Source organism: Myzus persicae, unplaced genomic scaffold, assembly GCF_001856785.1.
Source record: "Myzus persicae strain clone G006 unplaced genomic scaffold, MPER_G0061.0, whole genome shotgun sequence".
Taxonomy (NCBI): domain Eukaryota; kingdom Metazoa; phylum Arthropoda; class Insecta; order Hemiptera; family Aphididae; genus Myzus; species Myzus persicae.
Window position 1 is genome coordinate 168,853 of NW_019103940.1, and position 21,301 is coordinate 190,153.

The window sequence follows — 21,301 nt, forward strand, 5'->3', positions numbered from 1 at the left end:
GTTTATTGTTTATACATTTACATTACTAATATTTTGATGTACGCACAGCGCACACATGTTATTATACTTATACGTAGGAATGTATATAGATCATAATATTCTGATGGCTATTCATTATTGTTTAATCTCGACAACCAAGACAGTTCGCCTGCATAACATAGGCCGGGGGTCACGTCTATTTAAGTGCATTTTCACAGCATCGTTTGGACCACACCTAATGCACAGAATATTTTTTGATTACACATAGTATAGAGTACCATATTGTATTATTATTATCTATTTATACGACCGCACAAATCGGTTTGTTCGTCATTTGAGTTCAAAGTGTGTAAGCAAAACATAATAAAATAACATAATATCATATACAAATAGATATAATATTATAATTGTTTTTCCTCCAATAGCAGTATGGAATTCGATAACGGTTCAAATAACTTTCAGATACAATTGCGTGAGATTAAACCTAATTACACAAAAACATATTATGGTTATTAACCGTTTAAACATTAATAGATATACATTTTGTTTTAAGATAAATTAAACGAAGCGCCTTTGAAGAAAAGAATCAGATCGGGTGCTAATGCCAGAGAACGAGATCGAACTCAAAGGTAAATAGCTATCGTTTAATAAGTAGTTAGTATCGACCTAGCTTAACACCATAATAATTGAGAACATGATATTATTTATATTTTGATTTTTGTTATTTAGTGTAAACTCGGCTTTTGATGTTCTACGGGCCATGATACCCATTGATCCTCCTGACCGCAAACTATCTAAAATAGAAACATTACAGTTAGCCACGAAATACATTAGTCATCTGTCCCAGATCCTAACTTCTGGTAAATATTCTTTAAACATCATAATTTATTATCCCTATTAAGAAAACAAAATATATGGATAAATTATTTATTTTTACACACGAAAAACATTTTCTTTATAAATAACTGTAATACACTATTATCGCAGAAAATAGATTAATGGCTATGGACCATTGAATATAAATAGTACCATTAAATGTATAATCAATACTATGAACCTATGACACATACAAATATATAATACATATTCAATTTGTTATACATATCATTGTGGTTAATGTTTACAATAGAAATAAGAATTACTTGCTATATGTAATAATTATTAATTTAATTTTTGGTGGGTCTAAAGACTTGGATATTAACTTGTTAGTATAATTATATTAAAATTTTAATGATTGTGTCCTGCAAATAAATTATTAAGACATAAATTTATCAGTTCTAAATTAGTTAACAATTTGTATACAGTTTTCTAACATAGATAGATTTTTGAACTAATGTTATCCAACCAAACAATGGATAATCAAATAATAATCATTTAGTGTTTCCCTACTTGTGGTACAATATTCAAGTCAGAAATTTTTTTTGCCAAATTATTTATGAGTTATGACTCTAAAATACTTTCAGAAGAACAATTGCTTAACTTCTATTTATCATAAATTATACCATTAATCATTACTATTTACTATAAAATAGATGTGATTTTAAAACGTAAGTATAAAATATAAATATAACAAACAGATTTATTACTTTCGTAACACATATCATTTTGTTTAGGAGAAGATAGAGAACAAGAACACAGTTTCTACGATGTATGTATATTTTGTTTAACAAATAGAATTACTTCTTAAATAGTATACAAAAAACAAATACTCTTTACAAATTTCACCAAAATGTTTTTATTATTTTATAATCTATATATTATGTATATTTATTTATAATTATATTTTTTTATTGATAAATGTCGTGAATAATATTAAAGCTATGTGTATTTACATTTACATTCAAATAAAAAAAATATACTGTAAATTATTATATATACATTTATTATGTGCACGGTAATATAAAGCACAAACTAAAATAAACCAAAAAGGAACACTAAAACAAAATAAAATAAAATACTATCAGTTACTGCAAAAGGTCATGTAACATTTGGTTGGTTTTTTTATTTCCAAAAAATAAATTTAATTTTAACACTACAACTTGACATTTTATGTATTATACCTTATACTATATTAAAGACAAATTACTTCCGTAATAAATATAAATATATTATGTTATTAGTTTTTAAACTAATTCAAGTTAACAAGAAAAATTATTTTTGCTACTTCAAAATAGCACCATATTTTTGGTAAACATTTCTATTTTACATTCATTTAATAATTAAGTGTTAAAAAAAAATTTAAACCCAATTAAATTGTTTTTGATAATGCATTTCATCATGCAAGAAAACTATGTTCATAAAATGTATAATTTATAACTGAGATTAATAATTTGATATATTATAATTATTATTATTATTAAACAAGGTTATTGGTTAATAATAAAAATTTTTAATATGGTTTGAGCAGTAAAATTTACTTTAATAGTTCAATAATTTTTATAACATTTCTTCTATTGTACGAGGGTTATGAAATCTTAATAAAAATCAATTTAATTTACAGTTTTATTTGTAGTTAATTATTGACTTTTGTCTACAAAAGATTTTAATTAAAATACTATCATAATAGAGAAGAACTAAAATTACTGAATGCATTTGTGCATAATGGTTAATTTTATAGGTATTAATTTAATAGAGCAATTATTAAGCTAATCCCTAATAGTGTGACGGATTGATTTTGATAAGGGTGCTGCAAATACAAAAACATACTTGCACTTTTTTTTTTAACTAGTTGCTAATTATTTTATATTAAGTACTTATAAGAACAATCTTAATAAAACATTTTTAAATTAAACAGTTAATACAAGGATATATCTTATTTTTAAAAGATAAAAGTTATTACTTACAATATGAAATTTTAAAAATTAAACATTAATTTAAAATTGTATTGCATTTATAATATTATATTTAATTTAGTGCATAATTTTATTTTAACTTGTTATCCATATAAAGAAACTTATATTATTCAATAGATAACATTAAAAATATTTACCGAAAATTGCATACACTTAATAATTAGTTGTATAATAACTAACATTAAATATTGCATAGTTACTAAGCTTATAACTTGTATTAAATTACCATTTGCCATATAATTGTGTAATAATAAGCATACATTGAATATTTACATAAAAAAAAAAATATATTTAACAATATATAAATAATAATTTAAAAAAATGTTTTTCTTTTATCAAGTTAAATAAAACTAGTTAGTGTAACTTAAAAATTAAATTTATTCATTCTATAAAATACCATTAATAATTGTTAGTTTACAGTTATTACCCTTCTGGTTTTTATGTAATATTTTTCTATACAACATTGGAATTATTCGATATTTTACCCGTGTGTTGTAAGTAAACATTGAAAAAGTTATTGCCTTCCTCGTGCAGCTTCTTCAAGAGCACGAACTTTCATTTCTCGCTCCCTTTGTTGTTGTTGTCTGAAATATTACAAAGTAGAAGTATTATTGACTACAATTGATACTGTTTTAAAAATCTTGATTGAAATATCAAATATCTATACAAATACAACAAATATATTTTTAAGAATTATTAAATTCCCACTTTAAAATAAAAATATTATGTAACCTAACCTCAATATAATTTTAGTAAGATTTAAGCTAAAAACTGGTCGCCATTTAGGGCCTTCTAATTTACGACAGTATAATACTATAAGCAGATAGTAAAATAATCAATTGTTTATTCAACTTTTAATTTATCAAGTTAATTTATCATAAGCCAAAAGTCTTAGTTGATAGCATAGATTTGTTTATTCATATATGGACTACCCCAATACTCTACCATATGTTTCCATGTGCCAACATTGTTAGAAAAAGATCGTCAATACCAATGTAAGATGATGGGACCTAACTACTGAAGATGTATGCTATCTTTTTCTTAAAATGCTGTTATCTTTATTGTTGAACTATTCTATCTATGAGAATATTTATAGATATATTTATGTAATATTAATATACCTATTAATGGGTATAAGTGGTATAAAATTTGATATATTTTTATAACAATAATGGTCCCTGGATCTACCTCTCTATTATCAGTTCAATTCTTCATAGGTCTATGGTTAATATTTATATGTTTTTTATACAGGTGAGATAAGTATTTTTATGATAATCTACTGTGGTAAAGTGAAAATACAATTTCTTATGTAATTTGATGATAATTCTTAAAAAAGCCAAACTGGATACAAAAGCTAAATTTTGGACATTCATCTTAAGAGGATGTCATAAATATATGTGTGCTGTCTTCATCTTACAATATATATACAACATCTAAAATTTGTGTTCAGCAAAACCAATTCTTAGTTGTTAGATTTAATGTTGAAATAATTATCTCAATAATCAATTTAAAAAGGTTAGGTTTGCACAAGGGTATGATGATGATTTAATTTTAATTGAGTAATGATTCAAACGTTTAAATAAAAAATTATGTTCACTTAAATAACAGTAAGATCACTTGAGATATTGAAATTTTATCAAAATAAACTACTCATATTGGGTGCCAAGTGTGTACCTCAAATTTTTTCTTTTATTTAGAAGCATAATAATAATAGTCCAATTGATTGTTCATCAATGATTGATCTTAAACCAATACTACCATTACATACAATCAAAACCTACTTCAGTAAGCATAATAATTCTTAATTTTAGAATGCGGCAAACAAAAACAAATACCAATCAGATAATTAAAACTAAAGAGCAATAGAGATAAATTTCTCGATTATGTTTTTTTATGATTTTTTAGAATTATATAATTTAAATGTGTATAGATGAAATTCTTTCAAATTATATAATTTACAATACATTTAGACATACCTAATAAATTCTTCATGAGCCATTAAAGCTGGATGTGGAAAACGTTCACGTTCCATCATCATTTGTCTTTGAAAATGTTCATGTGCGACCTGTTAAAATTTTTTTATTTAAAAACATACTATAATATATATAACACAAGTTCAAATAATTTTGTACAGTTTTATTCTCCAAGGCCCCGTCCAGACTAAAGAAAAATTTTTTTTCAATAACTGTGGCAGAAACATATATTTCCGACAAATGTTTCTTGGTCTGGACTGGACTTAATAGAAAAAAGTCAGTTATATTTGAAAAATATAGGTCTACTTGACCTTTAAACAAGATCTTACTTGATCTGGAAATGGTCTAACTTGATCTGGAAACGGTCTTACTTGATCTGCAAATGGCCGGGCTAAAACATCACTCGGATGATGAAGTCCTAATGTAGGATCTCGGCCAGGTAAAAGGTTTGGACGAGGGTAACCACCAGAAGCTAAAATTTATTTTAATTTAACTTATATTAGTAAGCTGCTGTGTGCAATAAATAGTAAAAACATATAAATATTCACAAACCTAATAAAAACTTTTTATTGTGGTGAACTAAAATCAAAAATTTTAATTGTCGAATACTTTTATGTACAATTTATATCAAGACGTAGTTTGTATTTTAAAAGCATGTAAAATAGAATTTATAATACAAGTCATAAACGAATGCTCTTACTAAAGCAAAACATACCAAAATGTACGTTTAGCCGTTCCATTTTTGTGCAGCAACCAATAACCATAAAATTGATGATTTAAAATATATAAAAGATGATCTATTAACTTTATCAGTGTTCTTGTCTTGGTTTTTCACAATATTTTTGATTACCAGTGAAATATTGAAATTTAAATTCTTTATACCATGCCTCAATATTTAAATATTGTCAAAAAAACCAACAAGAAATCATAGATAATGTTCTTATCTATTTAATATTAAAGATCACAACACACAATTGGAACTAAATTGGCTAGAATGGCATACATTTATGTTGTCAATTTGTAAGATGAGATAAAAAATGAAGGTTACTAGAAATTTGCTAGACTAAGCCAGTTTAAAAATATCCAGCACCAGAGTAATGAACCATTTCAATGATATGGCGCAAATATCTAGGTACATTATTTATCACACCGGTTTAGTCATGTGCTCTTGCTGAAAAAGATTAAAGGAGTACTTGTTCTTTAATTTTCTATCAGTACTAAACAATTTAATAGAAAATATAAAAGCACAAATATTTTTTCTTAAAAATTTCAAAATACCTTTAATGAGGTAAGTATAAAAATATTTATTTAAATGTTCAACTGTTGTATGTAGATGGGCTATATTATAATAATAATATATATAATCTTTTTTATTTCACCTCTATGGCTGTATCATTCATAAATTATTAAGTTGGGGAGTTTATTTGATAGTATTTTCATTTTAAAATGTTTATAGTAATTGTTGAAACAATATTAACCTTATGAGTTTCAGTTAACACAATTTGATTTAACTTTAAAGAAAATATCTTGTTAAATTAGGAACAAAAATAATTTATCAAACCGTATTTTCATGATACATGATATCTGTAAAAGGTACTAGTACGAATAAAATGTTACTCACAACCAAGCGGGTAAACTGAAGGTGAAGAAGCAGAAGCTGAGCTATCAGCAGCTGCAGCTGCGGCAGCAGCAGCAGCTGCTTGCTGTCCTGGATGTAAATGTAGATGAGTATGAGAATGTGCATGTGTATGTGCATGGTATTCAGGTGAAATTCCAGCCAACTGCAATCTGACCATAGGATCTGTTGCTAAAGCTAGACGATTTGCTTCTTCAGCAGACTGGCCAGGGGGACCACCACCTGAATTATTTTGGTTTGAATTCCCATTTGGCCCACCAGCTATAAATATTGATAATTTGCAATTTAATTAATATTTTAATAAGCTTAAGTTTATTATTAATCTTACAGAGTCTGTCCATACGCTCTCTATCTAATGGATTCATGTTACTGGGAGTGCTAGATTGACTAGGAGCTCCAGGTGAAGTATACAAACCAAATGGATGTATACCAGGTGTTCCCCCATAGCGACGTTGAAGTTCAATCCAATGTGGGTCGATTCTGGGTGGACCTGATGATCCAGACTTTAAAAATTCATCCTTAAGTCTATCATTCAATTCTTTTTCACGAAGTTCTCTTAATTCCCTTTCACGTTTTTCACGTTCCATTTGTTCATATTCAAATCTAAAAATAATAGATGCTAATGAACTGAACTCGTCAGTTAAATTTTTATTGAACTTACCTGTCACGTGGATACATGTTAAATTGATAATGTAACATTGGATCAATGCAATGTGGTGGCAAACCTAATCCTGGTGCCGAACGTTGCAATGACACTGGTGAAAAACCAGCATGCGGTCGTGCATATTCACTAAATTATAAAAAAATATACATAAAATGAATGACTTTTGACAACTTAACTGAAAAACTTAATTTTTAAGAAGAAAAATTATAAAGGAATAAGATACAGTATATCATATTTACCTTAACTGTCGTAATGCAGGAGTGTCTGGATACATTGGGGTGTTTGCTGGTGCACCTCTATGTTGATAACTATTAACCCTATCATAAGGCGATTGAAGTGCTTCAATGCTACTTCGGGAAGGTGGTTTAGTTATCTGTTCATTAGGAGCTTGCATATGTTTGTCATTGTTTGAATTTTTCCTCTAAAAATATTTTTATTATATTCAAGTTAAAAAAAAATTTAAAAATAAATAATTACTGAATGAGATTTATCTCGTTCATCGCGTTCCTTCTCAGCTTGACGCCTAGTTCGTTCTTCACGCTTTCTACTGAGTTTAGACTCAGGAACTGGTTTAAATGTTAGATCAGTACGACAACAAGAATTATAATCACCTCTGTTCCAATGCCTCAAAAATCTAAATTAAAACATTTCATAATAAGTATTGTAAGTCAAAAGACTCTGTTGAGTATAAATAATTTTTTACATTGCACTTTGACTACGATGACATTCACTGTCTTCAATTTTAGGTTCAGGAGATGGCCCATGTGGTACATGTAAGTTTGGACTTGGCGAACTCTCTTCTTCATTATTACCATCATCAGTACTTTGACTCATCATTTGATCGGGTTTTATCATTTCCATTCCTGGTGGCATTCCTGTTGCCAACTCCATAGCTCCCATATAACCTGTTATCATAAATAATAATCAGATAACTACAATTAAATATCTCTCAGTCGAAAATATAATTAACTCAAATGTCTTTTAATATGTATTTATATTTAAAAAATTATCCTTAAACCAAGTTTGGTTGGATTAAAGAGGATATCAGACCCACAGATGCTGTTTCTAACAGACGGATTTGTGTTTAGTAGAACCAAATTTGAGTTACTAGAGCTAGTGACCTATTATCAAACTTAAAGGTAAGAATTTGATCTGTGTTTGTGCGTTCTATGTTTTTTCTTTCATAACATTTTTATCTTTAACTGAGTTATTAGTCTATAAAAAAATTCAAATAAAAATTTGAACATTGTTAAAACCAACAAACAAAAATGATGTTCTTACCTTTAAATATGATATGAATCAATTAACTCTTTAAATTAAAGCAAACAATAAAAAATTTGTTTTGTAAAACACAAATTTACTATGTTGTATATTTGAAAAAACACAAACAATGGATCTGGGTATAACATCCACTTATTTAAAAACAATGATTTCCAATTTTTATTTTTATAATCTTGTGTATTTATATTTTATATATTTAAGACACAGGTGTGATTATAATTTTTGATATAATTTCCAGCTTCCTTAGAGTATTTAAGAGTTTATTATATTTTTGCGACATAATAATGTATAAGATATCAGATCACTTTATTATTTTGGAATACAATTTAATTTAAATAAACTAGAACGGTTTTTTTTTTGAACTGGTGTACACTCTTATAATTTATTTGGTAATATTTATTATTTTCTGTGATGATTATGTATTAATGTAAGGTATACTATTTGAACAGTATTGGGGTATTTTAAGTGACTGAAATGTTACTACAACTCCTTTTTACATACACAAGATTAAAAAAAATCTCCAATACAACACAAGTTATTGAAACAATGTGACTTTTAATGTAATGGCTAGGCACTCTTGAGCTGTATAACATCATGCAGCTATTTACCAACTCTCATTTTTTCACTAAATATTAATTTCTATTACTTCAGAGATTCACTAAAAAGTTTTAAATCATTACATTTTGAAGTTAAATTAAATTGGACAATATTATAAATTATAAATTACACTAATTATTGATATATAGAAAGATACACCTGAAAACAAATAAATTTCAATTCTTACCATGTATTGCTGTATGAGCTCTCAGAGCTTCCAAAGATAATGGTGTATGATGTGGCATGCCTTTAATAGCACTTGGTTGAGGAGGTAAATTTCGACTTGATCCTAAATAATATGATTTTAAATATAGAAACATAGCAAAGAATAATAATTAATAATAATTTACCGTGTACAGACGATGATGCATGTTGATGGTGATGAGTATGCTGATGATGATGTGTATGACTACCATTTCCTGTGTTCCCAGCACCACCATGAGTAGATAATGACGAAGATGTAGTGTGCGATAGAGTTGCTGATATATGACTTGAACCTGATTGAGGACTGTTCCCTCTTTTTAACTTATGTTGTACCAACTGAGAAGATGAAGTGGTTGAATGGGATAAAGTATGTTTATCTGTAGAACTTGAAAGATGTTGAACTGACGTTGAGCTGGAATGATGAGTAATTTCTTCATCTAAACGACTGCTAGTACTGACTGAATGATGATGATGAGCTGTCATAGTTGTCGTTTCATCAGGACCACGCTTACTTGGTGGTGGAATAGGATAAGGAGCATATGGAAACCCATATGGTGGATATCCTGCATATGCAGGATGAGCATGAGGATGATAAGGATTATGGAGAACTGCGTGTGCAGCTGCAGCAGCAGCAAACAATGAATGTGGGTGTAATAATGGATGGTGAGGATGCATAGCAGCAAAAGGATGATGGGGCGGGACTCCACCCGCAGGAGATATTCGACTTAATTGTGACATTTGTTGAGAAGGATGCATTACGGGTTGAGGAATGGATGATGGTGGAGCAAATAATGGTGCAGAGGAGGTTTGTGTATGTGTTTTGACTTGCAATGGAGATTTCAGTTCTGGCTCCTTTTTAATAGTTTCAACTGACATATTAGCTAAATCTGTATTAACAGTAATAGCAGAGCTTGTTGCTTGTAATGGTTGTGAAACTGCTCCTGGACCATTATAACCTGGAACTTTGACTTCTTTTAGTGACTGTAGCGGATCTGATATTTCTTGTTTTATTTTTAAATTTTGGGGTTCTAATTGTGTTTCATACACAGGAATATGTATTTTGTCTGAGATTTGATTATTGTTGTATGGATAAAACGGAGTAGTAAAAGTTTGTGTCACAGGTGTAGAAACAGAAGGCACATTTAATGTTGATTTATCTCCAATTCTCTCTTGATCATTAAATGAGTTTTGAAAATTAGGTACAAGTATTTGAGATTGGGTGGGAGTAGGTGGTTTTATTGCTTCTGAACGTCTAGGTGAATATGAAGTTAAAGCAATTGGTGAAGTCATACATTCTTCTTGAATAGGCTGTTCAACTTGAGATTGAGAAATCTCTTCTGAAGTAGTTGTCGCTGTGGTTAGTTCTTCTTTAACTTCAACATCAGCATCTAAAGGTGTTACATTTTCAGTGCCAAACTGAGAGTTCTGCAACGCGTATGATGATGCTTTTTCTACAGATTCTTTTTCAGCTTCATCAGTTGAATTTATAGACAGTTGAGATTCTTCTGGTACGTCAACATTCATTGGCTCATCATTGGTCTCATTTTTAATTGACACATTTTCACTACTATTATTATCTGCTGAAATCATCATCATATCATCAGGTTGAGATTCAGTATTTTGTTCTTGAATTGGTTCCTCTTTAGGAATAACAACAGGGGTGAATTCAGATTCAGGTTGTGTTTCTGTATGCATAATATCAGATGATACTTCTGTTTCTTGATTTATAGATTCACTTGATGCTACAGTAGCGATTTGAGCTTCATCATCATTACCAGAATATCCATCCGAACTAGTGCTTTCAGAATTATTTGATTCGCGTTTCAATGGACTTTCTTCTTCACCATCAGTATCTAAGGACCGTTTTTTTGGCGTATCACTCAAATTTCCCTAAAAGCATACAATATTCAAATAAATAATGACGATACATAAGGTTCAAGTGTACTCAGGCAACACTTTAACATATTTGGTTGGGTGGATACTGATAGAAGAAAAATAGGACATTTTATCGGTAGGTATAACAATATTATGAGCCACTTAAAATAATTTGAGCAACACCAATTTTTTTTAATACATACCACTGGCACATGGTTAAAATAAAATCATAACCAAAATTATCATTTTATTAAAAACATATTAAGAATTAATCCAGCTTACCTTAGATTTAGATTTATCAGTTGAAGGAGATGCTACTGACATTTCTTTTTTTTCATTATCTTGACTGATTTCTGGGGTATTTGCTCTGCTACGTTTTGATCTACTTTGTATGCTTTTAGTAGGCTAAATATAAAAGTAACTCGTTAAAAATTAATTATATTGGGATGTTTTTGAGTTACGTTTTTTATAATAAGCAATAATAATATACCGTTTCTTTTGATTTATTGCGAGTACGCATTCTACTTGGCGATTCAGCAGTAACAGTAACATCAGAAGTAGTTGGACTAGGACACTCAGCAGGTGATTGAGGTGTAGGTGGCAACTCGCCATATTTTTTATTATAACTTCGACATTCAAAACATAATAAATTTCCTTGTTTAGGCCCAATAGCTGCATTTTGCCAATCCCTAGTACCTACAACATTCAAGAACAAACAATTTAAAACATTAATTACATTAATGACAAATTTGGTGTCTAAACTTACTTGTGGCAAAACAATGATGGCATCGAAAAAGTGTAGTGTTATCCCTTGAGTCTGAATCATCTTCGGTATTCCCACCATCATCTTCACTTACACCAGAACTTCCATCACCTACACAAGAAAAGATCAATTAAATTATTTAATTTAATATTTAAAACAGTCAATGGTTATAATTACTAACCCGCTTCTTTTGAAATAGGTGAAGGGCGGGAACCTGTACCTAGAAAAAATTTAATCATTTAAATAGTAAAAAAAATATTTAATTTTAAAAACAAAAATAATAATAATGCATCAAATTGTTAATTTGTTCAACAAAATGAAAATATATGTTTGTCTTTAATAGGATTTATAATTATTAACTAATATTATAATTTTTTTAAGACTAATAATAATAAATTACTAGTTTCATCCTTTTGAGCACTTGAAGGTCTAGTAGCTCTAGTAGTTCTGATTCGCCTTAATGATCCTTGTCGTCTTCTTCTGTGTGGCCTATTATTGTTTGCACCTGGTGTTTTTTTCCATAAATAATAATACTCAACTAATTCCGGCTAAAATAAAATTGCTTTATGTTACAGTTATTTAAGAAAACCCTTATTTTAATAATTACAGTATCTTTGTGGGGTAGTAAATCTTTTCTGATTCTATGGAAATTTTTTCCATACTGCCTTAATCCTTTTACAAATTTTTTCTATAACATTAAAAAAGGGAATTAATTTATATTTTAGATGACTTAAAACAATTTGTATTACCGTTTCCTCTTCAGACCACTTTTTATCAATTCCTTTAGGCATTGGACACTTAACTAGAGCCTGTAATGCTTTTCCTGGATCATAACCAGAATCATGTAGCTATAAATTATTTCAATATATAAAATAAAATGTTTTTAAACTATAAGTCTATTAAATTTTAAGACCATAATATTGGACATTTTATATTAGTTTTCTATTTACTTACAATGTGAAAAGCATTGATTGTTGTATCATCGCGTGATGCGGCAATACAACCTTCATCCGCTGATCCCCCATCACACATACCAGCATATGCAGCCATGGAACGAGCTGCACGTAAATAAACTAATAAATCACGATCTCTCACTGTGCCTGATACCCAACGAGCTTCTTCTCTATCCTCTCCAACTATTCCATTCAAATTGTTAACAGCTGTTCGAAAATCTGGTAATCTAGCCTATGATTGTATAATATAATTTTATTGTTTATAAAATGTCATAAATAAAGATGTAAATAATAAGTTACCTGATGAGATGGCCCAACTCTAATCTCCCCTTGGGTCGAACCCATTGTTCATTCGGGTTCTTTATAGTACTCACTTCTTAGTCATTTTAGTTTGTTTTTCTTCTATTACATATAGATTTAATCTATCAAATTAAAGAACTGCACCTGACAATATAATAAAAAATGAAATAAATGTATTGTAATAAATAACGACTGGTGTAACTACTTAATTTAAAAAAATATTTAGACTATTTAGATAGGCAGATAGGTACCTATTTTAAATGTACACGAATGTATTTGGGGGAACCTAACATAAATGTAGATTGATAAAATTAATGCTTTAAGTAAATGCAATTTTACGATTATCTAATTTATTGAATTGTAGTTGAAGTATTCAATTCAAGTGTTACTAATAATAAATTAAAAATATCTCCTTAAGTAAGCTATGCTACTTAAGAGTATATTCTTAATAATGCTGTAGCCTACAGATATAACACAAATTAGATCAATATTAGTGTATACGATTAAATTTAAATCAATAGGTGACTCATAAAATTAAAAATGTGACTTTTATTTAAGTAATCAAAAGTTGCCATTGAGTTATTATAAAAATGTACAGTTGAAATTAATTTTAGTGGATGGACAGGTGTCCATTTTTATAATATTTTATACATACATGGATAAGCACATAAAAACAAAAAAAAACAGTAAAAAAAATTAGGCACAATTATTTACTATCCAAGTACATTGATTAACTTTTGTAATTTAAAAAATTAGAAATTATAATTATAAGTATTTAAATGAAAATTTAACACCTAAATATATAATAATTGTGTATAATGTATACCTATAACATTTATATTATATTAATCTAAGGACCAGTTAAAAAGTTGAATTTAATTTAATTTAAAATAATACAAAATCAAAATTATTATAATCGATAGAAAAATGTATAAATACAATTATTACATACATGGATAGTGGATACACATAAATAATGTGGTATTATACTTAATCTATGTAATGAAAACCATCAGATTATCTAACCTCTAATTGTTAAGCGGGTTGACTAAAAATAAATAAATTCCTGAAAAGATCAGTAAGTAGGTTTAATCAAAAAATGTGTTTTGAATCATCATAGTCACAAAACAAACAATGTTATAGGAAAAACTGGAAATATAAACACGAATATAAATTTAATACCTATGAGTATTTAAAAATTTTGCTAATCCTAGTATAATATTTCTTTAGGCTAAATTAAACGATAGGTAACTAGAAACAATTTTATGTTCCAAACGATATTTGAAAATAATTGGTTGTATGTGAAAAATAACAAAAGAACAATGTGTTAATATGGCAAATTTTATACACTGCATTTCTCTATTTATTTTAGGTATCCATTTTTGTGTGGTGTTTGAAGTACAATTTAATTTTAAATATTTAAACGGTTATTGAAATAAGAGACAGTTGTATTACACTTGATGTAGGTTATAACTTTTTCAGTTTAGAAAATTACCTAAAAGAAAAATTGAAACAATCATAAATCATTGATGAAACATTTCAGTTACCTAAAGAAGTTTCCTGCTATAATTGTATAAATAAATAAGGTAATTTAAGTAAGGTGGAAATTTTAAATTTTTTATATTTAGGTACCAATTGTATTTATATATTATTTTCTACAGTAACTTCAGCCGAATGCTTGGGTAATACCTAATTTATGTACATTTAAAATGAATAACATACATTAAAATGATAAAATATCTAATAATAATGGTAATGTGTAAAAAAAAAATTGGTTCCTAGGTAGATTTTTAAATATTAGTTTATTTAATCAGTAAAGCTGTTAGTTCAGCTCCATAAGACTGTAACAGGTGGCTTTATAAAGAATTATGTTTAAAAAAAATTAATTTCAAGATACTAATACAAATTATTTTTGAGTTACAAAATATTCTGGATATTTCAAGTCCAAAAGTTGTAAAAAATAGATTATTTTGCATTAGTTAAATAATGGGATTCAGATCATAAAAATGTATCAGACCCACTAAATAGAATACTTATCAGAATAATAATGAAAATTCTAGGAAAATTAATTATAATCAAATGATAGAACAACTACCTATATAATAAATGATATATTATAAAAATGTATATGAATAAAAACATTATGAATCTCCCATAATACAAGAGGGGTAAATATGGCAACTTAAGATTGATCAAACCAAAAACAGCTTTGATGGAAAATTATAACATAAACATAGATACATTTTTTTGATCAACTAGGTAGGTACTCACACAATATTGAATTGATTGATTATAAATGATAATATTAAATTTAAACTGATTATGAAGAATATAGAGATATATTATGAGGTAATTTGATAAGTGCTTCATTATTAGGTACTTATTGTTTTTGTTAACAGTGAACTATTAAAAATGTGTTTGAAATTGTATTAATCAACTATTGTAATTTGACTCTCTCCCTCTACAACCTTCCTTACAGGGTCCAAGAAGTTAATATTATTTTTACTACCTACACGAAATAAATAAGTAAAAAACTGTATGCATATTTAAAGTATCTTCTTATAATAAATCAAAGTTTCTTATTAAAATTAATTGTACAGACTTAATACTTCAGACATTAATTATCTTATAATCTAATACCTATCATCATCCAAAGATTTATTATAGATTGAGTTATTGATACATAATTAATGTTCCTAATAAATTATCAATAAGACCATTAGATTATCAACTGATTTGTATTTGACATTTAATCTGAATTAATGCTATGGACGCATTAGCAACCAATATTATATTGACCATGTCAAAGGTCCCCATCATGATTCATGAATGGAGAACAACTAATACTACATCTAATTCTACATTTAGTTTCAATATCCACAGATACTTTCAACAACATTATTAAAAGATTTGGGATGGATCTAGAATCCGGTATGTTGTTATCAGCATGGGGAATCGAGGTAAGTGGAAAAGCTAACAGGAAAATACTGAAGTCATGGTCGTTTAGACACAGGGCAACAATCCAAAAATTGGTTCTTTAATCACTGAAATAGCGTGTCCCCAAGAAACGAACGATTCGTGATCCTGTTTCCCCACCAAAACTGGATGAAATTGCATAGATTGTGGAAACGAGTTTGACGTTCGAGTAATCTGCACTAACTCGTTCGTCCCCGGTCATCAAACAAACCTGACAATAATCACAACAAAACAGTAATAATAATTAAATGACATACCCAATCGAGCTGTCATTGTTCTGGACGGGACGACGGTGCACAGGGTAGACGACGCGCACTGAGATGACATTATTAATTATTATTACTATTATTTATTTATAAATATTAACCACTGTAGACAGAGTTGAATCGGATCCGACGGACGGCGATGGTCGGAGCACAAGTGTCACAATGTGATCGTGGTACTAAACTATTAAAATACTTAACAAAATACGAATTATAAAATTTTTTAAAAGGTTTTCGACTACCTAGGACCTACACCGAATCTAGTGTGAAAAAAAATAATAATAAGAATAATAATAATAATATTAATCACTTAGACGCCATTTTAAATTAAAAACAGACGGTGCCGGATCACCGGGGAAAAACTATCGTGCGCGGTGCACAGACAGAGCTTCACTGTACGATATTCCCGTATCATCACACAAATAACAATTACTGATACTGAATACTGATTACTGATTAAATTCAAACATATGATCGGACGATCAGTAATCAAATATTCTTCCACGTAGCCCGTCGATTAATTAATTATTTTTATGCAACCGAAGCCGAACCCCCCTTTATTGTTATTCTGTATAATATTATACATATTTATCCAATTGACGCAATTATTAAAACAGATTGAGGATATTTCCAATAGTCCGGAGTCGAACACTGAATCATTCTACTTTAATTCGTCCATTTAGTCAGACGCTCACTTCGGTTTCTCGTGTATCGAATAACTTTATCGTATTATATATTTATACTCCTCGAAAGTAATTTAATTTAATTTAATTTTTTTGTCAACGTTCTACGACAATGGCGAAAATCAGTGCTGGACCCGTTGTTGATATTTTGGGTGATGAGATGACTCGCATCATCTGGGATTTGATCAAGGAAAAACTTATCCTGCCATTCTTGGACATCGAGCTCCATGTTTATGACTTGGGCATGGAAAACCGAGACTTAACCAACGATCAAGTGACATTAGACTGTGCCGAAGCGGTGAAGAAATATAATGTCGGGATCAAATGTGCAACGATTACGCCTGACGAAAAGCGAGTCGAAGAATTCAAGCTGAAGAAAATGTGGAAGAGCCCCAATGGCACGATTAGAAACGTTCTTGGCGGTACAGTGTTCAGAGAAGCTATTATATGCAAGAACATTCCCAGGCTGGTTACTGGATGGGAAAAACCCATTATAATCGGAAGACATGCTCATGCTGATCAATATAAGGCTACAGACTTCATCGTTCCTGGAGCTGGAAAACTTACATTAACATGGACCTCTAATGACGGTAAGTTTATATTTATGTACTTATTCTTTTTTTTTATAAATTAGTTTATTTACATTACTTAAGCATTTTTTTTTTATGTTTTCAGGTAAAGATAAAATTGAAGAAGTCATCAATGATTTCAAAGGTGCAGGAGTAGCATTAGGAATGTTTAACACCGATGCATCTATTACTGATTTCGCGCATTCTTCATTCAAGTTTGCTTTATCTAGGGAACTTCCATTATATTTAAGTACTAAGAATACCATCTTGAAAAAATATGATGGTCGTTTCAAAGACATTTTCCAAGAAATTTACGATTCACAATACAAACCATTGTATGAAGCCAAAGGTATTTGGTATGAACATAGGTTAATTGATGACATGGTGGCCTATGCCATGAAATCTGAAGGAGGATTTGTATGGGCATGTAAAAATTATGATGGTGATGTTCAATCAGATTCTATTGCTCAGGGTTATGGATCATTGGGCTTAATGACATCTGTATTAATTTGTCCTGATGGTAAAACTGTTGAATCGGAAGCTGCACATGGTACTGTCACTAGACATTATCGTATGCATCAACAAGGTAAAGAAACATCTACTAATCCAATTGCATCCATTTTTGCGTGGACAAGAGGATTGTTGCATAGAGCAAAATTGGACAACAATCAGCAATTGGAAGACTTTGCCAACAAATTGGAGGAAGTTTGCATTGAAACAATTGAAGCTGGATTCATGACTAAAGATTTGGCCATATGCATTAAAGGAATGAACGGTGTTCAAAGATCTGATTATCTGAATACATTTGAATTTTTGGACAAATTGGCTGAAAATTTGAAACTTAAATTAAAACTCTCATGCAAATAATAATTACTGAAAATCTTTAAGCTTGAATTTTTGGCTATGTTTTATTCTAATTATACCTAATAATAATCATTTATTTATTTATTTTTTTTTTTTTAAATTTTGGTTTCTACGTTGTGCCATAGTTAACTAGAAAAGTTCTTCTGATTGGTGGTAGTAATTCATTTTTACATTATTAGTCCGAATAAAATTAGGTGTAGGTGCATATTTTGGGAACTACTTCAATTTAACGAGACTGATGATAAATGTTATCAAAAAACAAAAATGTATTTCTTACAACAAACATAATAAGTCGTGTTGTCATTATTGCCAAAAATAAAACTTGCATGTAATACTATCTGAAAATTTTATTATTTTATTGTTTTATTAAAATTCATAAACGTTGAAAAAGTGTGTTTTATTTATAACTATAGTGTATCTTTAAGTATTGATCATACCTATAAATGTGTTAAAACAATAGACATATTATTGATATTAATATACTTATATATCTATGGTTGAAACTATCTTGAAGTTAACTTCAAACAAACATAATGGTATAGGAAAAATAAATTAAATTGTGGGTATTTGTCATTAATATTTTCTTAATTTTAACAATCATGTGAGTTTTATATAACGTTATATTATTATATTAATCATACAATATAAGTATCAACTCTGGACCAGCCTTAAGCTTAAACCGTGATAAACATTCTTCCTGAATATATATTCATTACAACAGTTAAAAACATTTTTTTTTTCTTTTAATTGATTAAATATTACACAATTGCTGACATAATCATTATTTTTTTCATAGCTTACGTAGTTACTTATTTATTTAGTTAGGTACTTATATCAAAGTATGGGTGGAATATTAATCAATACAGTTGTGTAATAATGATAAATTATTATGAATTTAATTCAATAAAAATATTGATCAATCCATTTTACACACTGCTTATTTTTTCAGCGAATGTTTCTATTTTAAATAAATAGAAAACAAGTATTTCAAGTAGATAGTACTATAGTAGTATATTGTATGCCCATTGCCCAATCTTTTTCTTCAGTGGGCCATTTGGGAAACATAAGTAAAATATTGGCTTTGTGCGGGCTACCAATAATATACATTTTATATTTCATTACTATATAGTATCGATACTACCTACTGGCTACTGGTTTTATGCCCATAAGATTACCTATACACATTTTAAACATTCTAATGCAATAACTCGTTTGTTACATAAATACAAATAAATTACATTTTTGAAAATAATTGAATTATTTTTTAACACAAAAACAGACTGCCTTCCACCGTTGGGCATAATTGGACTCTAAAGTTCATTAAAATTGATTTGCAATTTGACATCACATTACCCAATGTATAGCAGTATATTAGATAAAAGTTTTACTAAAACTGATTGTGTATAATAAACCAACAAAATTTTATTAGTAGAATAAAATAGTTTGAACAAATAGCATTATAGTTGTTTACATCTTTTGATTCAAGATAATAATGTGTTTATTATTTTATGAGACAATTAAGTAATATTTATAACCTTCTTATTTACCTACTTGTATAGTTGCATATAATAGCCGATACGTATTGCTGTATTGGTAGAATTGACTATTTAACTACAAGGACGTCCACTATTTACAGTTTTTATGATAAAGGTAGGTATATGAATTCTTCAATGTTTTACAATAACTTTTTTTCTGATCACATAAAACTATGCCCCATTTTACTCATTTTCATATATCACATAATATACCAACCTAGAACCTATCAATAATTTATGTAAAATTTAAAGAATATGGAATACATTATAGTTATCGAATCAGATTTCAAATAATATGTAAATTTATATAAAATGCATAGCTCTGATAGTCTGATGGTCTGAGTTTCTAATATTGAACTTATATAAATATAAATTATAAATCAAGCTATATTAACACTTGTTCAGGGCCTACAAATTTTAGCGCTCGCAGAAAATATTAAAATACTCCATCTTCATTGAAATACCTGAAATTTAACTTAAATATTTGACTATCATATACTAAAATATATAGATACTCTTCGAAAAGGTTAGGTTATTACTTCGCTGGCGGCTATATTTTATTTCATACCTAAATACTTCGTAGGTATTGTACAAGATCTCCAGAAAATATTCTAAATAAATTCTTCCCTTGCACACCTTTGGGCTTTGGTTATCTTGCCGTAATTTTTGTAATGTCCATCAGATGATATTTATAAATACTTAAATAATTTACATTTACAATTTTATAATTAAAAATATTGATAAATATAGTCGATAAAAGTATTGCTATTAAATAATATCCGAATAATCTAAATTTCATAAAAAACAATTATTTAGTAGGTATATTGTATATTGTATATAAATTGTAAAAATTGTTCTGCAATTTTATGAGATTAACAAAATTTGTTGACGGTTTGAAGGTTTTTTGCTAATAAAATGTGCGATTATCAATTCATAATAGGACCATAATATGTTGTTTCCGTCCATTACAAACGTACCCACAGCATAACAATATAACTTATTAGTTAGGTACTTGTGTGTTGTGTCCTGCAGTTGCAACTTTGTGCTGTTACTTCGTTAGCATTAGTATTAGGGTCGATTGACTTCTTGGCTATTTTGAAGCCCGGGCCCGGGCTAAGATAATTTTGGGCCCAGGGTCAAAAATAAAATATATCCATTATCCATTAGATATCATCTATAATATCTATATAGCCATATAAGTATTATGGGAAACTTACTATCGGCCAGATGGCCCAATGTTGTTCGATATCCGTTGTGTGCCTAGATCCATGCCCCCCTGCCCCCTTATCCGGGCTCGGCTATTAAGATGGTGATATGGTTCTTTCAAATCAGTA

At 28.7% G+C, this 21,301-nt stretch overlaps 3 protein-coding genes across 7 annotated transcripts; 2 read left to right on the top strand and 1 right to left on the bottom strand.

The window, feature by feature from the left end:
* Positions 1 to 47: 47 nt before the first annotated feature.
* LOC111036695 (transcription factor 15-like) lies at positions 48 to 1,716 on the top strand. 2 transcript variants are annotated; one of them, XM_022318820.1, is made up of 5 exons: positions 48 to 328; positions 405 to 451; positions 533 to 608; positions 709 to 839; positions 1,593 to 1,716. In XM_022318820.1, the coding sequence occupies exons 2-5, from the start codon at positions 409 to 411 to the stop codon at positions 1,664 to 1,666; spliced, it is 324 nt and encodes a 107-aa protein (XP_022174512.1). In that variant the 5' UTR covers positions 48 to 328; positions 405 to 408; the 3' UTR covers positions 1,667 to 1,716. The 2 variants fall into 2 exon arrangements, with proteins under 2 accessions (XP_022174512.1, XP_022174513.1); XM_022318821.1 differs by having other exon boundaries at positions 48 to 324.
* Positions 1,717 to 3,265: 1,549 nt separating this feature from the next.
* On the bottom strand, positions 3,266 to 16,627 carry LOC111036692 (arginine-glutamic acid dipeptide repeats protein). Of its 4 annotated transcripts, none has more exons than XM_022318814.1 (21): positions 16,311 to 16,623; positions 13,078 to 13,221; positions 12,779 to 13,009; positions 12,574 to 12,672; positions 12,432 to 12,512; positions 12,225 to 12,372; positions 12,006 to 12,044; positions 11,828 to 11,935; positions 11,552 to 11,757; positions 11,344 to 11,466; positions 9,333 to 11,076; positions 9,170 to 9,271; positions 7,808 to 8,009; positions 7,582 to 7,738; positions 7,344 to 7,525; positions 7,102 to 7,230; positions 6,769 to 7,043; positions 6,426 to 6,701; positions 5,134 to 5,276; positions 4,808 to 4,896; positions 3,266 to 3,415 (listed from the first exon to the last, which is right to left on the bottom strand). In XM_022318814.1, the coding sequence occupies exons 2-21, from the start codon at positions 13,120 to 13,122 to the stop codon at positions 3,346 to 3,348; spliced, it is 4,449 nt and encodes a 1,482-aa protein (XP_022174506.1). In that variant the 5' UTR covers positions 13,123 to 13,221; positions 16,311 to 16,623; the 3' UTR covers positions 3,266 to 3,345. The 4 variants fall into 4 exon arrangements, with proteins under 4 accessions (XP_022174506.1, XP_022174507.1, XP_022174504.1 ...); XM_022318815.1 differs by having other exon boundaries at positions 3,304 to 3,415; positions 5,155 to 5,276; positions 16,311 to 16,627; XM_022318812.1 differs by having other exon boundaries at positions 3,304 to 3,415; positions 13,078 to 13,215; positions 16,311 to 16,624.
* Positions 16,628 to 16,814: 187 nt separating this feature from the next.
* Positions 16,815 to 18,777, top strand: LOC111036693 (isocitrate dehydrogenase [NADP] cytoplasmic). Its single transcript, XM_022318817.1, has 2 exons — positions 16,815 to 17,589; positions 17,675 to 18,777. Exons 1-2 carry the CDS (start codon positions 17,112 to 17,114, stop codon positions 18,433 to 18,435), a joined length of 1,239 nt encoding a protein of 412 aa, XP_022174509.1. The 5' UTR covers positions 16,815 to 17,111; the 3' UTR covers positions 18,436 to 18,777.
* Positions 18,778 to 21,301: the final 2,524 nt, after the last annotated feature.

Coding starts and splice junctions, on each gene's coding strand:
- LOC111036695 (XM_022318820.1), top strand. CDS start 409: ATGGAATTCGATAACGGTTCAAATAACTTTCAGATACAATTGC. Junction 452..532: donor TAACTTTCAGATACAATTGC/GTGAGATTAAAC, acceptor TTTTGTTTTAAG/ATAAATTAAACGAAGCGCCT. Junction 840..1,592: donor GTCCCAGATCCTAACTTCTG/GTAAATATTCTT, acceptor CATTTTGTTTAG/GAGAAGATAGAGAACAAGAA.
- LOC111036692 (XM_022318814.1), bottom strand. CDS start 13,122: ATGGGTTCGACCCAAGGGGAGATTAGAGTTGGGCCATCTCATCAG. Junction 12,673..12,778: donor CAATCAATGCTTTTCACATT/GTAAGTAAATAG, acceptor AATAATTTATAG/CTACATGATTCTGGTTATGA. Junction 5,277..6,425: donor TTCAGTTTACCCGCTTGGTT/GTGAGTAACATT, acceptor AATAAATTTTAG/CTTCTGGTGGTTACCCTCGT.
- LOC111036693 (XM_022318817.1), top strand. CDS start 17,112: ATGGCGAAAATCAGTGCTGGACCCGTTGTTGATATTTTGGGTGATGAG. Junction 17,590..17,674: donor AACATGGACCTCTAATGACG/GTAAGTTTATAT, acceptor TTATGTTTTCAG/GTAAAGATAAAATTGAAGAA.